Source organism: Trachypithecus francoisi, unplaced genomic scaffold, assembly GCF_009764315.1.
Source record: "Trachypithecus francoisi isolate TF-2019V2 unplaced genomic scaffold, Tfra_2.0 Lachesis_group10, whole genome shotgun sequence".
In the NCBI taxonomy this organism is placed as follows: domain Eukaryota; kingdom Metazoa; phylum Chordata; class Mammalia; order Primates; family Cercopithecidae; genus Trachypithecus; species Trachypithecus francoisi.
In genome coordinates, this window is record NW_022681455.1 from 70,583,208 (window position 1) to 70,605,736 (window position 22,529).

The window sequence follows — 22,529 nt, forward strand, 5'->3', positions numbered from 1 at the left end:
GGGGCCTCACTCTGTTGCCCAGGCTGGAGTGCAGTAGCACCATCATAGCTCACTGCAGCCTCAGCCTCCCAGGATGAAGCGATCCTCCTGCCTAAATCCCCCAGAGTAGCTTGGGACTACAAGGTGTGCATGACCATCCCCAACTAATTTTTATTATTTTTTGAGTCTTGCCCTGTCACACAGGCTGGAGTGCCCTGGCAAGATCTTGGCTCACTGCAACCCCCACTTTCCAAGATAAAGGGATTCTCCTACCTCTGCCTCAGTTGGGACTATAGGCATGTGCTACCATGCCTGGCTTTTTTGTATTTTTAGTAGAGATGGGGTTTCACAAATCTTCTCACCTGGGCCTCAAGGAACTAGGACTCAAGGAACTGTGCCTGGCGTTCTTTTTTTTCTTTGAGAAGGAGTCTTGCTGTGTTGCCTAGGCTGGAGTACAGTGGTGCAATCTTGGCTCACCACAACTTCTGCCTCCCGGGTTCAAGCGATTCTCCTGCCTCAGCCTCCTGAGTAGCTGGGACTACAGGAACCTGCCACCACACCTGGCTAATTTTGTATTTTCAGTAGAGATGGGGTTTCACCATGTTGGTGAGGCTGGTCTGAACTCCTGACCTTGTGATCCCCCCACCTCGCCCTCCCAAAGTGGTAGGATTACAGGCATGAGCCACCACCTGGCCTGCTTCATTTTCTAATATCCCTTGCTTAGAATTATTGCAACATCTTTGTCATTGTCTCCCATAGAGCCCACAAACTAAACCCTGAGATCCATGGGCCTGCTAAAAACAGTACCAAAGTAAATGATAAAAATGTTTAATTGCAAATAATTAGATGAGAAAAAGGACATTTGAATTTCAGGGGTTCTAGCTAAATGAAATCTTTTACACTAAAAGATAAATGGTAAGTTACTACATTTGAAACATGAAGATCAGGAAAACCCAATGCTAAAATGTAGCCTATCAACGTAAGCTGTCAACATTCTCCACTAGCAGAGGCCGGGCGCAGTGGCTCAAGCCTGTAATCCCAGCACTTTGGGAGGCCGAGACGGGTGGATCACAAGGTCAGGAGATCGAGACCATCCTGGCTAACACAGTGAAACCCCGTCTCTACTAAAAAATACAAAACACTTGCCGGGCGTGGTGGTGGACGCCTGTAATCCCAGCTGCTCGGGAGGCTGAGGCAGGAGAATGGCGTGAACCCGGGAGGCGGAGCTTGCAGTGAGCTGAGATCCGGCCACTGCACTCCAGCCCGGGCGACAGAGCGAGACTCCGTCTCAAAAAAAAAAAAAAAAAAAATTCTCCACTAGAAAGAATTGAAACTGGGTTGATGAGGTTAGTAGGTCTGAACAAATCGTGTCCCACTAAGAGCACATAGGTTCTTCCTTGAGTCACTGCTGAGGCCCTGGTACATCTGATATTTGAAAGGTTAACTGTCAGTTTAAATGGGAAAGATACAGTACAGGAAGATCACTTGAGCCCAGGAGTTGACCAGCCTGGGCAACTGGCATAATACAAAAATTAGCCAGGTGTGGTGACAAACACCTGTGGTCTCAGCTATTCAGGGAGGATCACTTGAGCCCAGAAGTCAGGGCTGCAGTTAGCCACGACCTCCATTCTAAGCCAGGTCAAGAGTAAATCCCCGTCTAAACAAAAAAAGCCAAACACTAGCTTGAAATACTGTAGTTCTCACTTTCGAAATCTACTCCAAAAATTTTAACCAATTCCAACATAGTAACTGTCAAGAGAAATGCCACTTCATCTTAAAGCTTAAAAAAAATTCATTTACTGTAACAAGCTAGTTTGTAATGAACACCAGCAGGTGGTGCTCAAGCCACAGTTGTCTAAGACACTGGATTTCACAGAGAAGTTAATCTCAGTATGCAAGTAAACTCCTGTTTCAAGTGGAACAATTTTTTCAGTTAAGTCTTGCTTCCTTGCATGTCAACAGAATTCAACTCTATCAATAGAGGGCGTCTACTGGCCATCTATTAAAGGCCTTACCTATCTTTTCTACGGTCACCCAGCAAATCTTAGGCAATTTACTTGCGTAAACATGAAGATAGCAAAAAAACTAAAGGACAAAAATCTAATTTAGACTTGATACCTCACAGAATTGGTTGATGGGAAGGCATCTTATCTAATTCAGACTTACATGACGGAAAGGGCTAACATTTCAAGTTACAAACTTGTCTATGGCCAATTCAAGTACCTTTGAACCTTGAGCAACACAAAGGCCTTGTCTCTTGGACTGCTTTAACTCCTCCTTAGCATGTCCTTACAGAACACATGTCCTGGCCGGGTATGGTGTCTCATGCCTGTAATTCCAGCACTTCAGGAGGCTGAGGCGGAGGGATCACTTAAGGTCAGGAGTTTGAGATCCTGACCAACATGGAGAAACTTCATCTCTACTAAAAACAAAATTACAGGCACATGCCTGTAATCCCAGTTACTTGGGAGGCTGAAGCAGAATTGCTCTAACCTAGGAGGCAGAACTTGCAGTGCTATTTCGCCATTGCATTCCAGCCTGGGCAACAAGAACTCCATCTCAATAAAAAAAAAACCATCACACAAACAAAAAGCATGTCCTTTAATTTTACCTATCCTGCAAACGTAACCAAAAATTTTCCTTATATAACCACAAAGATACCTTTAGACACTCTTCTACATATGGGAGATCAGGCATAGTGGCTCATGCCTGTAATCCCAGCAGAAAGACCATGAAGTTTTTCAAATGCACAAATGCTTAAGATTCAAAAGTGGGCTATCACTGACACCTGTTAAGCTTATGACCACGTTTCATTGCTAGTGACCAAGTAGACAAATTGCTAATCAAAGCATAAAAGGTATTAGACTCTGCAGGAGGAAAGAAACTTAAGATTAGGCTCTGTCCAATTTTATAGCTACTTCAAATTGCCATCTTTTTCTGTTAGCACCTTGTTCCTATTCTGAATAGCACTCAGTAAAACTTGTGAAACCAAACTGACATAAAGCTTACTCCACTGACTTTAAAATGGATCCTTCCACTCACATAGGGTGTACACTAGCAACTACTTACTTATGTCAGGGGAAAGAGTCAACTTCCACTGGCCCGTCATTTTAACCTGTTTTAAAACGCACATCCCTGTAATTTGGAAACTACTATTTCATGCTTCCAAAGATTCACTTAACGTTGGTTTAACTACATTAAGCTTTCTATGCAACACAAGGACTCTATTACAGCATTTGGCCTTCCTTAGTGACAGGCCATCAGTAACATGCTATATTTCTCTCCAATGTGGTAATCAAAGCAGCCCTCCCGTAGCTTAAGATTCCTTCCTAAGTATGTGGGAGGAAAACAACCCTATCTTCACCTCGAAGTGTTAACTCAAGAACTACATTTTCATGAAGTTTCCAGATTCATAAAACCAGAATTACATGTCTTCACCTAAGTGAGGTGAAACTTAAAAGTTTCAGTGTTGACCAAAGGAACACACAGGTTTCTCATTAAACTTTTTTAATGGGTCTCAAAATTCTGTGACAAATTTTTGGTCAAGTTGTTTCCATTAAAAAGTACTGATTTTAAAAACTAATAACTTAAAACTGCCACACGCAAAAAAGAAAACCAAAGTGGTCCACAAAACATTCTCCTTTCCTTCTGAAGGTTTTACGATGCATTGTTATCATTAACCAGTCTTTTACTACTAAACTTAAATGGCCAATTGAAACAAACAGTTCTGAGACCGTTCTTCCACCACTGATTAAGAGTGGGGTGGCAGGTATTAGGGATAATATTCATTTAGCCTTCTGAGCTTTCTGGGCAGACTTGGTGACCTTGCCAGCTCCAGCAGCCTTCTTGTCCACTGCTTTGATGACACCCACCGCAACTGTCTGCCTCATATCACGAACAGCAAAGCGACCTATTAAAAAAAAAATTTATTACCAAAATACTGTTCACAGTTGTATTTTTCATCTTTAACACAACTTATTTACATTGAAGTAATCATCCTTACCCAAAGGTGGATAGTCTGAGAAGCTCTCAACACACATAGGCTTGCCAGGAACCATATCAACAATGGCAGCATCACCCGACTTCAAGAATTTAGGGCCATCTTCCAGCTTTTTACCAGAACGGCGATCAATCTTTTCCTTCAGCTCAGCAAACTTGCATGCAATGTGAGCCGTGTGGCAATCCAACACAGGGGCATAGCCAGCACTTATTTGGCCTGGATGGTTCAGGATAATCACCTTGGAAAAAAAGATTTGCGTTCAGTGTAAATCCAAACTCTCAAATGACTTTAGCCTCTGCAATAAGGTAAGAACACGTTACTTTAAAAATTGTTACCTGAGCAGTGAAGCCAGCTGCTTCCATTGGTGGGTCGTTTTTGCTGTCACCAGCAACGTTGCCACGACGAACATCCTTGACAGACACATTCTTGACATTGAAGCCCACGTTGTCCCCAGGAAGAGCTTCACTCAAAGCTTCATGGTGCATTTCGACAGATTTTACTTCAGTCGTTACGTTGACTGGAGCAAAGGTGACCACCATACCGGGTTTGAGAACACCAGTCTCCACTCGGCCAACAGGAACAGTACCAATACCTAAAAATATTTACAGCATACTAAATACCTATGAAGAAGATAGTACTCTACCAACTCAAATTCAACTTTGTTAACAGCCAACTTACCACCAATTTTGTAGACATCCTGGAGAGGCAGGCGCAAGGGCTTGTCAGTTGGACGAGTTGGTGGTAGGATGCAGTCCAGAGCCTCAAGCAGCGTGGTTCCACTGGCATTGCCATCCTTACGGGTGACCTTCCATCCCTTGAACCAAGGCATCTGAAACACAACCATGCCAATTTGTGTAAGCATGAAATCGCCATTCCCAGAGCTTTTTAACAACGGTCTTGAAAGCCACTTACGTTAGCACTTGGCTCCAGCATGTTGTCACCATTCCAACCAGAAATTGGCACAAATGCTACTGTGTCGGGGTTGTAGCCAATTTTCTTAATGTAAGTGCTGACTTCCTTAACAATTTCCTCATATCTCTTCTGGCTGTAGGGTGGCTCAGTGGAATCCATTTTGTTAACACCAACAATTAGTTGTTTCACACCCAGTGTGTAAGCCAGAAGAGCATGCTCTCGGGTCTGCCCATTCTTGGAGATACCAGCTTCAAATTCACCAACACCAGCAGCAACAATTAGGACAGCACAGTCAGCCTTTAAAGAAAGCAAAGACATATCCCTGTCAACTCTCCAAAGGACAAAACCAATGCACAAGACAGGAATTTCGGGGGAAAAAACCCAAAAACCTAGGATTATTAATCCTACCAACCTGAGATGTCCCTGTAATCATGTTTTTGATGAAGTCTCTGTGTCCTGGGGCGTCAATGATAGTCACATAATACTTGCTGGTCTCAAATTTCCACAAGGAGATATCAATGGTGATACCACGTTCCCGCTCAGCTTTCAGTTTATCCAAGACCCAGGCATACTTGAAGGAGCCCTTTCCCATCTGTAAGGATTAAGAGTCGTTACTTGGTTACTAAAAACACAAACTCCAGCTTCAATTTCTTTGCCCCTAGCCCTTAATTGGCACATAGTTTCCACTTTATAACTGCAAGTCCTAAGTGATTTTAGTCACTTACATAGGGTTACAGAAGCAACCAAAAACCAAACTTTTTAAAGTAGGATCCTACACTAGCAATACGATTACAGAAGTAACCAAAAACAAACTGATTTCATAAGTAGAGTCAGATCTAAACCACTCATTAGCTCTGGGGAAATCACCACCACTTAATGATTCTGCTGGTAAAACTCATTTTAGTTTATGTTTCCCTTTCTGATACTAAACATACCTCAGCAGCCTCCTTCTCAAATTTTTCAATGGTTCTTTTGTCGATGCCACCGCATTTGTAGATCAGATGGCCAGTAGTGGTGGACTTGCCCGAATCTACGTGTCCAATGACGACAATGTTGATATGAGTCTTTTCCTTTCCCATTTTGGCTTTTAGGGGTAGTTTTCACGACACCTGAAATGGGAGAAAAAAACTTTGAACCACTGTCTGAGGCTTGAGAATAAGCCAAGATCCAAATTCGAAAAGGGCAAATTCCAAGGAGCATTACATCGAGAGCCAAGCTGGCCTAACTCTTCAGTCTCCACCCACTAAGTGTGGGGAAACTCCACCGCACAAACCCCTCCCCCAAACCTAAGGAAGACGTACTCCAAAAGCTCGGAGAACTAATCGAGGTGCCTGGACGGCGCCCGGTACTCCGTGGGGTCACATGAAGCGGCGGCCGAGGACGGAAAGGCCCTTTTCCTTTGTGTGGGTGACTCACTGGCCCGCTCTGCCGGGCGCCGCGTCCTCCATTTTGAGCTCCCTGCGGCAGGGCCGGGAAGCGGCCATCTTTCCGCTCACGCAACTGGTGCCGACCGGGCCAGGCTTGCCGACCAGGGCGGGGCGACACACCGCGGCGCGAGGCCAGGCAGCAGAGCAGGACGGCCAGCTTGAGACTCCCCCCGTCCGACTCTCGGTGGCCGCGCTCGCAGGCCCCGCCTCGCCGAACATGTGCGCTGGGACGCACGAACCCCGTCGCAGCCCGCGGCCCCCAAAACCCCAATACTAGTGTGCAGATCCTGGTCCGCATTTGTAAGATTATCTCGCCAGAAAGAAGGCGTCGCAGCTGGTCATCAAAAATTTTAAATAGCTAGAGACTTAGTGAAAGCAGCGAGGCAGGCGCAAAGGTGCTACCAGATTCGCACGCGGCCGCCCCAGAGCCCAAGCCAGGCCTCGACTCAAGCACGAGGCGAAGGGACTCCTTAAGTGCAAGGCCTCGACCTCTCCCACCCACTTCCAACCCGAAGCTCGGGATCAAGAATCACCTAAAGCGGCCAGGGGCGTGGAAGTAATGAAAGGCACGCGAAGGCCATAGCCCGTAAAGAGGCCAGGCCCGCGGGAGCCACACACGGTACTTACCTCTGTTCTGGCGGCAAACCCGTTGCGAAAAAGAACGTTCACAGCGACTACTGCACTTATATACGGTTCTCCCCCACCCTCGGGAAAAGGGCGGAGCCAGTACACGACATCACTTTCCCAGTTTACCCCGCGCCACCTTCTCTAGGCACCGGTTCAATTGCCGACCCCCCCCCCAACTTCTCGGGGACTGTGGGCGATGTGCGCTCTGCCCACTGACGGGCACCGGAGCCTCACGCATGCTCTTCTCCACCTTGGTGATGACGAGAGCGGGCGGGTGAGGGGGCGGGAACGCAGCGATCTCTGGGTTCTAGGTTAGTGGGAGTTTAACGACGGTCCCTGGGATTCCCCAAGGCAGGGGCGAGTCCTTTTGTATGAATTACTCTCAGCTCCGGCCGGGGCGGGGGCGGGGGAGGGGGGAGGAGACGAGGTGGTGGCCTGGAAGGGACGTCTAGAATCTTTCCTCTACCATTGCTGGCTTAGCCCCAAAGGTTGTGTTGAGATTAGGGTGTACCTTCGCCCCCCAATCAGCCTCGCCATCTCGCTAGTCCGCGACAAATCCCTAGAGCGTCTTCCTCTGCCGGTTTCAGCCTAGCCCCGGGTTGGCTCCTCCTCCGCCTCGGCTTCCTCCCCCCTCCCGTGTGGCAAGGAGTACCAGGCCCGGCGACCCCGAGGGGCTTGGGGCGAAGGGTCTGGACTGGGAGACTCCTTAACGGCTCACGGACCTGCGAGAGGTTAGACTCGATGGCCGTGAGCTCGACGAATCCGCTCCTGTGCTGGCCTCTTGGCTCCTTCCATTCAAAGCCAGCTGCTTTTATCAAAGTCCGTAACACGTCATCTCCCCCGGTACTCCAGATGTCCAGGCTTTCAGTTTAGAATAGACTCAGTCCTACAGTTAGCTTTAGATCTAATTCTAGTTTTGTTACGCCAAAAAGTTCCTGCGAGTGTGTGTGTGCCTCATGGTACTTTTTAAATTAAAAGGTGTACAGTCATTTGATTGCAAACATAAGGAACTAAAAAGCTTTCAAATTCAGATTTTCCACGTGATCTCATGTAGCGACTAAGATCTACAGCATCAGCAAGTTTATCCACCCAGTTTCCTAACCCCAACACTTGGTATGAAGTCACAGTTTCTCCTATTTAAATAAGTGCCTATTATATTTAAATAAGTGCTTTATTTTTCTGTCATCCTATAGATTGTAACTGCATTTTAGCATAAATCTAGGGCAAGATTGGATGAGCTTGGCCGTTTTGTATGGCTATTAAGACAGGCCTTGGGAAATGCTCCTCTGAGGAATGAAGAACGTTTATTTTTAATGAGCTAATTACTAGATCATTATGTTTCTTCTTCCAGCTGTAGAATATTACTGCCCAGCTTCTCGAACAAACTTATTTATTAACAAGTATTTGAGAACCTACTATGTGGCCAACGCTAAGTACTGTGGAGTTTCTTCTGGAGAGGAACCCACAATCAAATTGAAAGAGGAAAACAAGTTGGGAAGCAATTAAAGGCAAACGCCTATGGTGCTTTCTTGGTTTCTGTATCTTTGTAGTATAAAGTTTTTCTAGTCCATTCGGTTTTCACAGTCCACTTTTTCTTCTTCTTCTTTTTTTTTTCCGGACGGGGTCCTACTCTGTTGCCCAGGCTGGGGTGCAGTGGCAATATCTCGGCTCACTGCAAGCTCTGCCTCCCAGGTTCAAGCTATTCTCCTGCCTCAGTCTCCCGAGTAGCTGGGGCTACAAGCGCGCCCCACAAATTTTTGTATTTTTAGAAGAGACGGAGTTTCACCATGTTGGCCAGGTTGGTCTCGAACTGCTGACCTCAAGTGATCCACCCGCCTCAGTCTCCCATAGTGCTGGGATTACAGGTGTGAGCCATGGAGCCCAGCCACAGTCAAAAGTTTTTTCTCAAGCCCCTGTGATTGCGGATAATAGTAAACGCTTTATAAATACCGTACAGAGAATGTTTTTTAAAATATCACGCAAGGAATGGCAAAATTACATGCATCCTTGATTTATACCTTAGTAACCTATTGCGCAACACCGACTGGGTGTTCTGAATGTTGCGATAGTGGCCCAGACTTTCATTAGGTGATGGGAGATCTCAATTCTTGCGTTTAAGAACCAACACTGGACCGGGCGAGATGGCTCATGCCTATAATACCAGCACCTTGCGAGGCCAAGGCGGACGTATAACTTGAGGCCAGGAGTTCGAGATTAGCCTGGCCAACATAGCGAAACCCTGTCTCTACTAAAAATACAAAATTAGCCGGGCGTGGTGGCGCACGCCTGTAATCCCAGCTACTCGGGAGGCTGAGGAGGCGAATCGCTTGAGCCCGGGAAGCGGAGGTTGCAGTGAGCCAAGATCACGCAATTGCACGCCAGCCTGGGTGACCGAGTGAGACCTTGTCTCAAAACAAAACAAAAAACCAATAACTTTGAGCCCATCGGAGCCATATTATTGTGCGTTAGGGGTAGCCGCTGGCCACGAGCATTTTCTCAGGGCAGAGATCACATTTCTGCTCTCAGTCCGGCCGGGGTGGGCCGGAAGCTGGAGAGGGACTGGAACGCCGGTGCCGGGGAAGCCCCGCGCTCACCCGGCGCGCCCGGCTTCCTAGGGAGGGAGGCTGGGGCGGCAAGGCGGACGCGGGTGGTCCTTGCCCCGCGCCAGCTCGCCAGGCCACATCGCTGGCGTTTTTCCAGCGCTGGGTCACCTGCGGGTCGGCGGGGTCCCGCGGCGAACAGCTGAGCGGTATGGATCCGCCACTCGAGCCTCCCCAGCGTCAGGTCGCCAGGGTCCGCCCTGTCTCTCGCCCCACCTTGAGGTTGCTTTTCTTCCGCCTTCTGACTGCGGAAGGAAAGGCCAGGGAGGAGGCAGAAAACCTCACGTGGCCCGGGGTGAGGGTCGGTTTTTGTCACCGTGAGCTGGCCTCACAAAGACTTTTTAAGTCTCAAGTCTTTTTTTCCTTCTTATTTTAAATCCCTTTTTCCCCAGATCCTATGTTTTCAACATAATCATAACGGATTCCCCGCACCGTACGGGAGATCCATTATGCTTTTTACTGTCTTAAATGTTAAAGCGGTAACAGTAACAATGTTGAGGCTCGTAAATATGTTTTGGGGTTATAATCTAAGGTGATATTTGTTGAAGGTTTTTCTTTCTTTCTTTCTTTTTTTTCTGGGGACGGGGTCTTGCTCTGTCGCCCAGGCCGGAGTGCAGTGGTGGATCTCGGCTCACTGCAAGCTCCCCCTCCCGGGTTCACGCCATTCACCTGCCTCAGCCTCCGGAGTAGCTGGGACTACAGGTGCCCGCCACCACGGCCGGCTAATTTTTTGTATTTTTAGTAGAGACGGGGTTTCACCGTGTTAGCCAGGACGGTCTCGCTTACTCATAACCATTTAGAGTGACAAACTTAAAATACATTGTAAGTAAACATCTACATGACCCCTTTTAGGAAGATAAACAAATATTTCAGTTATTTACATAGTAATAAGGCAAACAAGAATGCTTCTTTGAGGTACATAATTGTGATTCACCGAGCTTTCAATATAGTCTAATCACTCTGCTATTAGCCTAATTTAAAGCAGCCTTAAGTAGTTACATTTTGCTATGGCTTGCCACGTGAAAGTGATTTTTAAATCTTTTTATCTGCTATATCTACCTCTGAAGAAAAGATGATAGCCAGGTGTGATGGCTCACGCCTGTAATCCCAGCACTTTGGGAGGCTGAAGCAGGCGGATCACCTGAGGTAAGAGTTCAAGACCAGCCTGGCTAACATGGTGAGACTCCCGTCTCTACTAAAAATACAAAAATTAACCAGGCATGGTGGTATGCACCTGTAATCACAGCTACATGGGAGGCTGAGGCAGGAGAATCGCTTGAACCCGGGAGGAGGAGGTTGCAGTGAGCAGAAATTGTGCCACTGCACTCCAGCCTGGGTAACAAAGTAAGACTCCATCTCAGAAAAAACTATATATATATATGTGTGTGTGTGTATATATATATTTAAAGGGGTATTTTAGAATATGATTAAGCCAAGGAACTACTTGGACTGAGAATCCAAATAAAATGGCGCTTTAGTGTGACAGGCACTGTTCTAATATTTGCAATATTTATTGTAATCCTACCACCCTCATTGTATAGATGGAGCAGCAATGGGCAACAGACAGTTTATGCATAATAAGCAAATATAGACATATATTCTTTTTTAAAGTTTTACCTTTTTTTTACACAAAATGGTAAAATACAATATGCCACCTTGCTTTTTTCACCTAATACAGCTTGGTGATCTTTTTTCGTGGATACCTTAGGGCCCAGCAGATCAGGGTTGGAACCAGGGTAATCTGATCAGAGAGCTAGTCCTTTTTTTTTTTTTTTTTTTTTTTTTTTTTTTTTTTAGTAGAGACGGGGTTTCACCGTGTTAGCCAGGATGGTCTCAATCTCCTGACTTCGTGATCCGCCCGTCTCGGCCTCCCAAAGTGCTGGGATTACAGGCTTGAGCCACCGCGCCCGGCCCAGAGAGCTAGTCCTAACCCTTACCAGCAGGTCAAGGCAGCCTGGTATAATGAAAATATCAGTGGCATCAGTGTCAGAAAATTAGGGATTTAGTCCTCACTCTTCTGCTTAGACCTGTGACAGCCCAGCAGTTCTGAGTACATCTGTGAAATAGGTCGCCTCTTTGTTCCTACTTAACACCTATGTCACAGTTCTAATATGCAATGACATGAAAAAACATGGGAGCTTTTTAATAGTACAAAAGACAGTGTTTCTATAGGCTTTTTGGAGAATGTCTGTCCTTAATTGGTATGCCTGTGACACCAACTTGAGTCAGTAGAGAAAATAAACTCATTGGTATCTTTGTACTTGTAAGCATTTTTACATAGGTAATACATGTACATGGTAAGAAATTATACAGAGGTTATACAATGAAATATTACTCTCATTTTAGCAGTTTAAAGAAAGTCTGAAGACTACTCCAGGAAAATTGAGGAAACTAAAGCTATTTCTACTACTGCTCTCATAATTGCAAAGCCAGTGTCTACCATGATAAGTGCTGTCTTACTTGGTATGTAGGCAATGATTTTCTTCTCTCACTATTATTTTTAGTTAGTATATTATTTTATTGCTACATTAGAAATGAAAATAGGCCGGGCGCGGTGGCTCAAGCCTGTAATCCCAGCACTTTGGGAGGCCGAGACGGGCGGATCACGAGGTCAGGAGATCGAGACCATCCTGGCTAACACGCTGAAACCCTGTCTCTACTAAAAAATACAAAAAAAAGCTAGCCAGGCGAGGTGGCTGGCGCCTGTAGTCCCAGCTACTCGGGAGGCTGAGGCAGGAGAATGGCGTAAACCCGGGAGGCGGAGCTTGCAGTGAGCTGAGATCCGGCCACTGCACTCCAGCCCCGGCGACAGAGCGAGACTCCGTCTCAAAAAAAAAAAAAAAAAAAGAAATGAAAATAAACTGTGAGAAGCTGCAAAAGCATGCAACTTCATGAAGATTATGAAGCAGGCCGGGCGCGGTGGCTCAAGTCTGTAATCCCAGCACTTTGGGAGGCCAAGATGGGCGGATCACGAGGTCAGGAGATCGAGACCATCCTGGCTAACATGGTGAAACCCCATCTCTACTAAAAAAATACAAAAAACTAGCCCAGCGAGGGGGCGGGCGCCTGTAGTCTCAGCTACTCGAGTGGCTGAGGCAGGAGAATGGCGTAAACCCGGGAAGGGGAGCTTGCAGTGAGCCAAGATCGCGCCACTGCACTCCAGCCTGGGCAACAGAGCGAGACTCTGTCTCAAAAAAAAAAAAAGATTATGAAGCAATAGAGACACTCATAGAAGGTTAAAATTGGCTTTTCCTGTAGGAGGTGCAAAGACTATACACACACAGGTCATCAATGGTTAGATTATTGGTAGCATCTGCCATGTGGAATTTATGCACCAATGGGAAGATTTTTGGTGTTTTGCTTTGTTTTGTTTTGTTTTGTTTTGAGACGGAGTCTTGTTCTGTCACCCAGGCTGGAGTACAGTGGCATGATCTCGGCTCACTACAACCTCCGCCTCCCGAGTTCAGGTGATTCACCTGCCTCAGACTTCCGAGTAGCTGGGATTACAGGCATGTGCCACCATGCCTGATTCTTTTTTGTTTGTTTGTTTGTTTGTTTGAGACGGAGTCTCACTCTGTCACCCAGGCTGGAGTGCAGTGTCCCAATCTCAGCTCACTGCAACCTCCGCCTCTTGGGTTCAAGTGATTCTCCTGCCTCAGGCTCCCGAGTAGCTGTGACTACAGGCACATGCCACCACACCTGGCTAATTTTTGTATTTTTAGTAGAGACAGGGCTTAGCCGTGTTGGCCAGGGTGGTCTCGACCTCCTGACCTCAGGTGATCCACCCACCTCAGCCTCCCAAAGATTACAGGCTTGAGCCACCATACCCAGCCCCCATTATATGATGTTTGAACACCCTCTGTCTCCTGCTGGATAGTTTCCTTGGAAGAAAGAGTATTTTTTTCTCCAGTGTTAGTTTTCTTCAATTTTGACCTATCAAACTTCACTTCTGACAAGTATGGGTTTATCACTCATCTTGGTTAAAAGAAAGCCTGAAGGCTTGAAGACTTGTGAAAGGCTGGGCTGAGACCATACTGCTCACTCTGGACCAGATTAGGGTTCCTGAGCAGAGCCCAGCAGTTGTAAGGCCAGTAGCAGGGCCCCCTCACTCAGTATTCATTTGTGAATCCATATTTTATAAATAATATCAATTTTCAGTATTTCTTTGTCTTCATAGGTGATATAGTTAATAGAGCACTTGACTAAGAGACAAGCTGGAATATATTCATAGCCCCACATAATTTCTTTATCAGAGTGATCTTGAATAAATCACACTTGAGCTCATTATTTCTTTTTTTAATTTTTATTTTTTGAGATGGAGTCTCGCACTGTCACCCAGGCTGGAACGCAGTGGTGCCATCTCTGGTCACTGCAACCTCTGCTTCCTGAGTTCAAGTGATTCTTCTGTCTTAACCTCCCAAACCGCTGAGATTACAGGCGCCTACCGCCACACCAGGCTAATTTTTTTTTTTGTATTTTTAGTAGAGATGAGGTTTCACTATGTTGGCCAGGCTGGTCTTGAACTCCTGACCTCAGGATCTGCCCTCCTCAGCCTCCCACATTGCTGGGATTACAGGCATGAGCCACCGCACCTGGCCTGAGCTCATTATTTCTTTTTTTTTTTTTTTTTTTTTTTTTTTTTGAGACAGAGTCTCGCTCTGTCACCCAGGCTGGAGTGCAGTGGCCGGATCTCAGCTCACTGCAAGCTCCGCCTCCCGGGTTTACGCCATTCTCCTGCCTCAGCCTCCTGAGTAGCTGGGACTACAGGCGCCCGCCACCTCGCCCGGCTAGTTTTTTGTAATTTTTTAGTAGAGACGGGGTTCACCGTGTTAGCCAGGATGGTCTCGATCTCCTGACCTCGTGATCCGCCCGTCTCGGCCTCCCAAAGTGCTGGGATTACAGGCTTGAGCCACCGCGCCCGGCCGAGCTCATTATTTCATAGTAAAATAATCTAACATCTATTTCATAGAACTGATCATAAAGATTAAATAAGATAATGGACCAGATGATGCAAACCATTTTTACAAATGTCAGAGCTCATTATACTTAGAAAATAATCATTAGCGCTTTTGTTTTTTTTTTTTTTTTTGAAAGTCTTGTTCTGTCGCCCAGGCTGGAGTGCAGTGGCATGATCTTGGCTCACTGCAACCTCTGCCTCCCGGGTTCAAACAATTCTCTTGCCTCAGCCTCCGGAGTAGCTGGGATTATGAGCACACGCCACCATGCCTGGCTAATTTTTGTATTTTTAGTAGAGACGGAGTTTCGCCATGTTGCTCAGGCTGTTCTCAAACTCCTGACCTCAGGAAATCTGCCCGCTTTGGCCTCCCAAAGTGCTGGGATTACAGGCATGAGCCACCGCGCCCAGTCAACTCTTTTAAAAAGCAGCTTTTTAAAGGAGCTGACTGGGCGCGGTGGCTCACGCCCAGCTTTTTAAAAGAGTTGACTGGGCGCGGTGGCTCACGCCTGTAATCCCAGCTCTCAGGGAGGCAGAGGTGGGAGGATAGCTTGAGCCTGGAAGTTTGAGACCTACCTGGGCAATATGGTGAGACCCTGTTCTCCACAAAAAAGGAAGAAAAAAAAAAGGCAAAAAAATAAAAAAGGCAAAAATCTGTTTAAAATGTAGAGAAATTTACTCTACAAATACTTCAATTTCATTTAAGTATTAGAACTATAGATTCACCCATCTATACAGGTGTTATACACACATGTGACAATATGTGTGTTCTGTAAGTGGCAAGGACTTTTGAATTATGACATTCAGTATATGTTGGTGCTGGGCATGGCAGCTTGTGCCACTAATTCCAGCTACTCAGGAGGCTGAGGTGGGAGGATTGCTTAAGGCCAGGAGTTTGAGGCTGCAGTGAAATATGATTATTGCCATCTGGGCAACAGAGTGAGACCCTCATGTCTGAAAAAAAAAGATGATGGTAATTGCTCAGGACTTCTGAAGTCAGTCTTTATTCATCTATCCATCAAACATTTATTGAGCATCTGTTCTGTGCCAGGCACTGAGCTAGGCACTAGGAGACAAAAAACAATCTCTGCTGCATAGTGTATGTGGCAGAGCCCTGGAGACGTAGGGGAAGGAAGACAAATAGTAAACAGGTAATTCCAGGAGAGCATGAGTCCTGGAACTAAGTATGTCTAGGGTGCTTTTGAGCACTCAGGACAGATCCAGACTCAGGGAAGGGATGAGGACAGCAGCAGGCAAAGCTTCCCAGAGGGCAGAGAGTCTTACCTGGGTTTGGAGGACAGCAGCAGGGAAAGCTTCTCAAAGGACAGAAAGTTTCACCTGGGGTTGGTATGAACTGTGGGCATAAGCCGGTGGAAGTAGGCTATGAAGGTGGGAGGCTACAGAGGTGACTGCTCTAGGAAAGAAAGTGGGAGGTGGCCGGGCGCGGTGGCTCAAGCCTGTAATCCCAGCACTTTGGGAGGCCGAGACGGCGGATCACGAGGTCAGGAGATCGAGACCATCCTGCTAACACGGTGAAACCCCGTCTCTACTAAAAATACAAAAAAAAAAAAAAAAACTAGCCGGGCGAGGTGGCGGGCGCCTGTAGTCCCAGCTACTTGGAGGCTGAGGCAGGAGAATGGCGTAAACCTGGGAGACGGAGCTTGCAGTGAGCTGAGATCCGGCCACTGCACTCCAGTCCGGGCGACAGAGCGAGACTCCGCCTCAAAAAAAAAAAAAAAAAAAAAAAAAAAAAAAAAAAAAGAAAGAAAGTGGGAGGAAGAGTTTACTCCTACAAGACAGTAACAGCAAGATAGATCTGTCTAGGGGCATTCACAAGGCCTTCAAGGAGCCTGTGAAGAATGCTGAGTCTCTGGCCGGGCGCGGTGGCTCAAGCCTGTAATCCCAGCACTTTGGGAGGCCGAGACGGGCGGATCACGAGGTCAGGAGATCGAGACCATCCTGGCTAACACGGTGAAACCCCGTCTCTACTAAAAAATATAAAAAATTAGCCGGGCGAGGTGGCGGGCGCCTGTAGTCCCAGCTACTCGGGAGGCTGAGGCAGGAGAATGGCGTGAACCCGGGAGGTGGAGCTTGCAGTGAGCTGAGATCCGGCCACAGCACTCTAGCCTGGGCGACAGAGCGAGACTCCGTCTCAAAAAAAAAAAAAAAGAATGCTGAGTCTCTGGAAACAGACCAGCCTGGATCCAAGTCTTGTGTCCACCACTTGCTGAACATGTGGCTCTGGGCAAGGTATCTGGTCTGTTTAAGTTTCAGATCCTGTGTCTGTAGAAAGGAGATAATAATAACTATTCCATAAGACTGCTGTGAAAAATTAGATAAGAAAAGTATTTCAAGTGCTGAGCAAGATTTCTTTGTACCAAGTTAGAATAGCAATTTGCAGGAAGTTTTTCGTTTGTTCTTTTTTGTTTGTTTCAATCCATTGTGTTTATTACATATTACTTTAAGAGCAAAGAAGCTCTGAAGTTAGAACATTTTCACTCATATCTCTGTTGGCTCGACCACAACCAGAGGTAGAATGTTTACCATTTACCTCATTGATTTAACCACTGAATTACCTCAGTGATTTCATCTCACTGGCCTCAGTTTTCATGTCTATAAAGTGATGATAATAATAAATAATATCTACCCCATAGGCTCGTGGTAGGGATTAAATGAGACAATCATTATAAAATACTACTTAAGCCAGTGCTGGACACGTAGTAAGCACTCAGTAAATTTTAATTGTTCTTTGATTTATATGTTATTTAATTTTTTGTTATTTGAGATTCCTCATTAACTAGCATCTTATTATAGAATGAACTTTCTTTACAAAGAAAATGCCATAATGACCTTGCCTTGAGCTCTATGTTTAATATTCCTGCATTTCAGATTTCCTTATTAATTTTCCTATAACCTGCATTTTCAGAATCTTAAAGATGCTGTTCGCTGGGCATGGTGGCTCATACCTTTAATCCCAGAACTTTGGGAGGGTGAGGCAGGCAGATCAGTTGAGTCCAGGAGTTCAAGACCAGCCTGGGTGACATGGCGAAACTCTGTCTTTCCTTTTTTCTTTTCTTTTGGAGACGAAATCTAGCTCTGTCGCCCAGGCTGGAATGTAGTGGCGTGACCTCGGCTCACTGCACCTCTGCCTCCTGGGTTCAAGCAATTCTCCTGCCTCAGCCTCCCAAGCAGCTGGGACTAGAGGCGTGCACCGCCGAGCCCAGTTAATTTTTTTGTATTTTTAGTAGAGACGGGGTTTCACTATGTTGGCCAGGATGGTCTTGATCTCCTGACCTTGTGATCCACTCACCTCAGCCTCCCAAAGTCCTGGGATTACAGACGTGAGCCACCGTACTGGCCTATTCTATTTTTTTAAAAAAGAAAAAAAAGATGCTGTTTTAGTTCACTTGGGCTGCTATTACAAAATACCTTAGACTAGGTAACTTATAAACAACAGAAATTTGTTACAGTTCTGGAGCCTGGGAAGTTCAAGGTCAACGCACTAGCAGATTCTGTGTCTGGTGAGGGCTTGCTCTCTGCTTCAAAGATTGTGCCTTTCACTTACATTACCACATGGCAGAAAAGTCAAGGGGATACCCTCAGACTCAGGCTTCTTTAATACAGGCATTTATTAAAGGATAGAGCTCTCAAGACTTAATCACTTCCCAAAAGCCCTACCTCTTACTACTATACTACCTATTACATTCCAACTTATGAAATTTGGAGGGACATCAACATTCAGACCATAGCAGATACCATGGCTTTTGTTTTTGTTTTTGAGACAGAGTCTTGCTCTGTCACCCAGGCAGGAGTGCAGTGGTGCAATCTTGGCTCACTGCAATCTCCCTCTTCCAGGTTCAAGCAATTCTCCTGTCTCAGCCTCCCTAGTAGCTGGGACTGCAGGCATGTGCCATCACACCCGGCCCTGGTTTGTTTTTTTGAGACAGAGTTTTATTCTATCACCAAGGCTGGAGTGCAATGACACAATCATAGCTTATTGCAGCCTTGACCTCCCAAGCTTCAAGCAATCCTCCCACCTCAGCCTCTGAAAGTAGCCCGGACTACAGGCATGTGCCAAACACCTGGCTAATTTTTAAATTTTTTGTATAGACGGGCTCTCCCTCTGTTGCCCAGGCTTATCTCAAACCCCTAGGCTCAAGCTATCCTCTGGCCTCCGCCTCCCAAAGTGCAAGGATTACAGGTGTGAACCATAAAGCCTAGCCAGATGTCATCTCCCTCCTTCCCTCCCTCCCTCCCTCCCTCCTTCCCTCCTTCCTTCCTTCCTTCCTTCGAGTTTCACTCTTGTTGCTCGGGCTGGAGTGCAATGCTGCAATCTCACCTTACTATAACCTCTGCCTTCTGAGTTCAAGTGATTCTCCTGCCTCAGCCTCCCGAGTAGTTGGGATTACAAGCATGTACCACCATGCCTGGCTAATTTTTGTATTTTCAGTAGAGACAGGGTTTCTCCATGTTGGTCAGTCTGGTCTTGAACTCCCAACCTCAGGTGATCCGCCTGCCTCTGCCTCCCAAAGTGCTGAGATTACAGGTATGAGCCACCGTGCCCGATGATGTCATGTTTTAAATAATTGTGGACGAGGCAGGAGGATTGCTTGAAGTCAGGAGTTCAAGACCAGCCTGGGCAACATAGTGAGCGCACATCTCTACAAAAAAGTTTTAAAAATTCGCTGGGCATGGTGGCACACACTGTGATCTCAGCTGCTTAGGAGGTTGAGGCTGTAGGATTGCTTGAGCCCAGGAGTTCAAGGCTGCAGTGAACTATGTACCATTGCACTCCAGCCTAGGCAACACAGTGAGACACTACCTCTAAAAAGATAAAACATGTAAAAATACCAGCCTGGCCAACATGGCAAAACCCCGTCTCTAATAAAGATACAAAAATTAGCTGGGCACGCTGGTGCATGCCTGTAATCTCAGCTACTTGGGAGGCTGAGGCAAGAGAATTGCTTCAACCTGGGAGGCGGAAGTTGAGGTGAGCCAAGATTGCACCACTGCATTCCAGCCTGGATGACAGAGTGAGACCATGTCTCAAAAAAAAAAAAAAAAAAAGTAAAAATAAATAAATTATTATGACCATTATGGAGTTAGAAATATTAAGGAAAACAAGGTTGTTAAAAAAAAAACACACATAGGTTTTTTTTTTTTTTTTTTTTTTTTAGATGGAGTCTCACTGTGTCGCTCAGGCTGGAGTGCAATGGTACAATCTCAGCACACTGCAACCTCTGCCTCCTAGGTTTAAGCGATTCTCCTGCCTCAAGCCTCTCAAGTAGCTGGGACTACAGGTGCCCACCACCATGGCTTGGCTAATTGTTTTTTTGTATTTTTGGTAGAGACAGAGTTTTGCCATTTTGGCCGGGCTGGTCTCGAACTCCTGACCTCAGGTGATCTGCCCACCTCAGCCTCCCAAAGTGCTGGGATTACAGACATGAGCCACTGTGCCCGGCCAAAACCCTAGGATTTTTAAAAGATGAAAAGCAGCATAAACAATCACTTCTAATTTTAAAATCCTGTCATGTCTTTTCAAAGATTAAATCTTCTTTATTATTTTTAATTTTTTTCTTTTAAAATATAGTATCTCTTGTATTGTTGCTATGTCATCGCCTTTGTTTATCTAGTACCATCTGCTTCTGCTATATCTATTGGCAAGCTGTTCTTGCTGCAAAAGGAACTTCGCAGATTTAGTTGTAAAAAATGCCCAACCATTTCATATGTCACACACTCGTCAATGAAAAGGGAAAACCAGGTCTCAATAACTAGAAAACCACTGTGGTAAACTCTTAGATCATATTCTTTTTTTTTTTTTTTTTTATTTTTTATTTTTTCTCAAAATGAAGAAAGAATCTGGAAGAAGCCATCATGTGAATACAAACTATTGACAATTCTCTCCATTAATTTGTAGTAGTTGTTGTTGTTGTTGTTGTTTTGAGTCAAAGGTTTTGCTCTTGTTGCCCAGGCTGGACTGCAATGGCATGATCTTGGCTCACTGCAACCTCTGCCTCCTGGCTTGAAACGATTCTCCTGCCTCAACCTCCTGAATAGCTGTGATTACAGATGCCTGCCACCACCCCCAGCTAATTTTTTATATTTTTAGTAGAGACAAGGTTTCACCATGTTGGCCAGGCTGGTCTCAAACTCCTGACCTTCAGGTGATTCACCCACCTTGGTCTCCCAAAGTGCTGGGATTACAGGCATGAGCCACCATACCCGGCCTCTCCATTAATTTGTATATCTGCCACCTGGGGACCCACTGTAAAATAACTAGTACTGTTCTTTTATGGATAGTACTGTACTATTTTCACACCTGATTTCATTAATTCCAGTTAACGTATACCAACCTTTGTGCTCAAGATCTAGAATGCTAAACTCTTCACTTTGGAAAACAGTTTAATCTTCATGTAGTGAAAACCACTAATTTTACAGGTGAAAAAGTGTGGGAATGACTGAGCGATTTGCCCAGTGCTCATATGGCTAAAGATCAAGCTTGCCCACCTTATGACTTCCATTTTTTGCTTTTAGTGAGTAAAGCAGCAGGGATTAAAAATGTATGTTCTAGAGCCAGACTAGCTGGGTTCCAAGCCCAACTCTTAATATTTAATAGATATGTGACCTGAGGCATATTAAACTCTTTAAGTCTTAGCTTCTTTATTTGCAAAATGAGGATATTCCTTATTTATAAAATTATGACAAATAAGTTAATATACATATTTTAAATGACTTACATTGGCTAAGTATTAACTATCATGTTTTGTTCATTATTCTACCTTCAGGACCTAAAACAGTACCTGCACAATGACTGTTTGCTAAATGAATAATTGAATGGATAGAGGGTTAGCTGCCTCCCTATGCCATTGTTGACTAGTTGACTCAAAAAAAATTTTTGTAATATATATTTTTGTGGAAGGATGGTTCTCACTGTCAGACATCAATAGGTTAGTTTGAGTTGCAGAAGGTAAGTGAACCCTGTAGGTAGGATTACTTTTAAGATTTTTGATCTACATTAATATGTTATGGAGAAATAATATGGCTGAACATTTCCCAAATTTAGTGAAGGATAGATTCAACACAATGAATGAAAACCAAGCAAGATAGTAAGACTTCGTTTAGGCACATTGTAGTCATCAGTTGGACTGGTGAAAACTAAAGATTAAGAAAAAAACTTGGTTGGGCTTGGTGGCTCATACCTATAATCCTAGCACCTTCGGAGGCCGAGGCAGGAGGGGATTGCTTGAGCCCAGGAGTTCAAGACCAGCCTCAGCAAAAAAGTGAGACCTTATCTCTACAAAAAATTAACTGGGCATAGTGGTATGCACTTGTGGTCCCAGCTACTTGGGGCCCTGAGGTGGGAGGATCACTTGAGCCCTGGAGGTTGAGGCTATAGTGAGCCATGATTGCGACACTGCACTCCAGCCTGGGTGACAGAGCAAGACACTGTTTCAAAAACAAAAACAAAAACAAACAACACAACAAAAAACTCCTTTTGGAGGGCAGTGGCCAAGTCTGTAAATGCCACTCCAGGAATGGGAGCTGTTATATTCCTTCCTCTTCCACTTTCCACTGCAACCAATAAAGATGGTTTGTAACATTAAAAAAAAGAAGGAAGAAAGGAAGGGAGGAAGCAGGAGAGGGAGGGAAAGAAAAGAAAAAGAAAAAACTGAAAGTTCTCAGAGAAAAATACATTACATACAAGGGATACATTACATACATGGGAGCAATGGTTGACCGCTTCTCATTAGGAACAGGAAAGCTAGGAGGTACATGAACAACATCTTAAAGTACTGAAGGAAAAAACAAAATCTGTCAACCTAGAACTCTGTATCTGGTGAAACTATCCTTCACAAATGAAGACAATAAAATCACAATGCAATACCACTACACACCCACTAAAGTAGCTAAAATTTAAAAAAGACTAACAATACCATCTCTTGGCAAGCAATTAGGAGTCTTATACAGCTGGTGAGAATGTAAAATGGTACAATCTTTCAGGAAAACAGTTTAGCAGTTTCTAAAAAAGT

General features: G+C 45.3%; 1 protein-coding gene across 1 annotated transcript; it reads right to left on the reverse strand.

The window, feature by feature from the left end:
* Positions 1-3,469: 3,469 nt before the first annotated feature.
* Positions 3,470-8,622, reverse strand: EEF1A1 (eukaryotic translation elongation factor 1 alpha 1). The gene is made up of 8 exons (XM_033217676.1): positions 6,946-8,622; positions 5,827-6,000; positions 5,304-5,483; positions 4,892-5,188; positions 4,658-4,808; positions 4,315-4,571; positions 3,983-4,217; positions 3,470-3,889 (listed from the first exon to the last, which is right to left on the reverse strand). Exons 2-8 carry the CDS (start codon positions 5,968-5,970, stop codon positions 3,765-3,767), a joined length of 1,389 nt encoding a protein of 462 aa, XP_033073567.1. The 5' UTR covers positions 5,971-6,000; positions 6,946-8,622; the 3' UTR covers positions 3,470-3,764.
* Between the last annotated feature and the right edge of the window lie 13,907 nt (positions 8,623-22,529).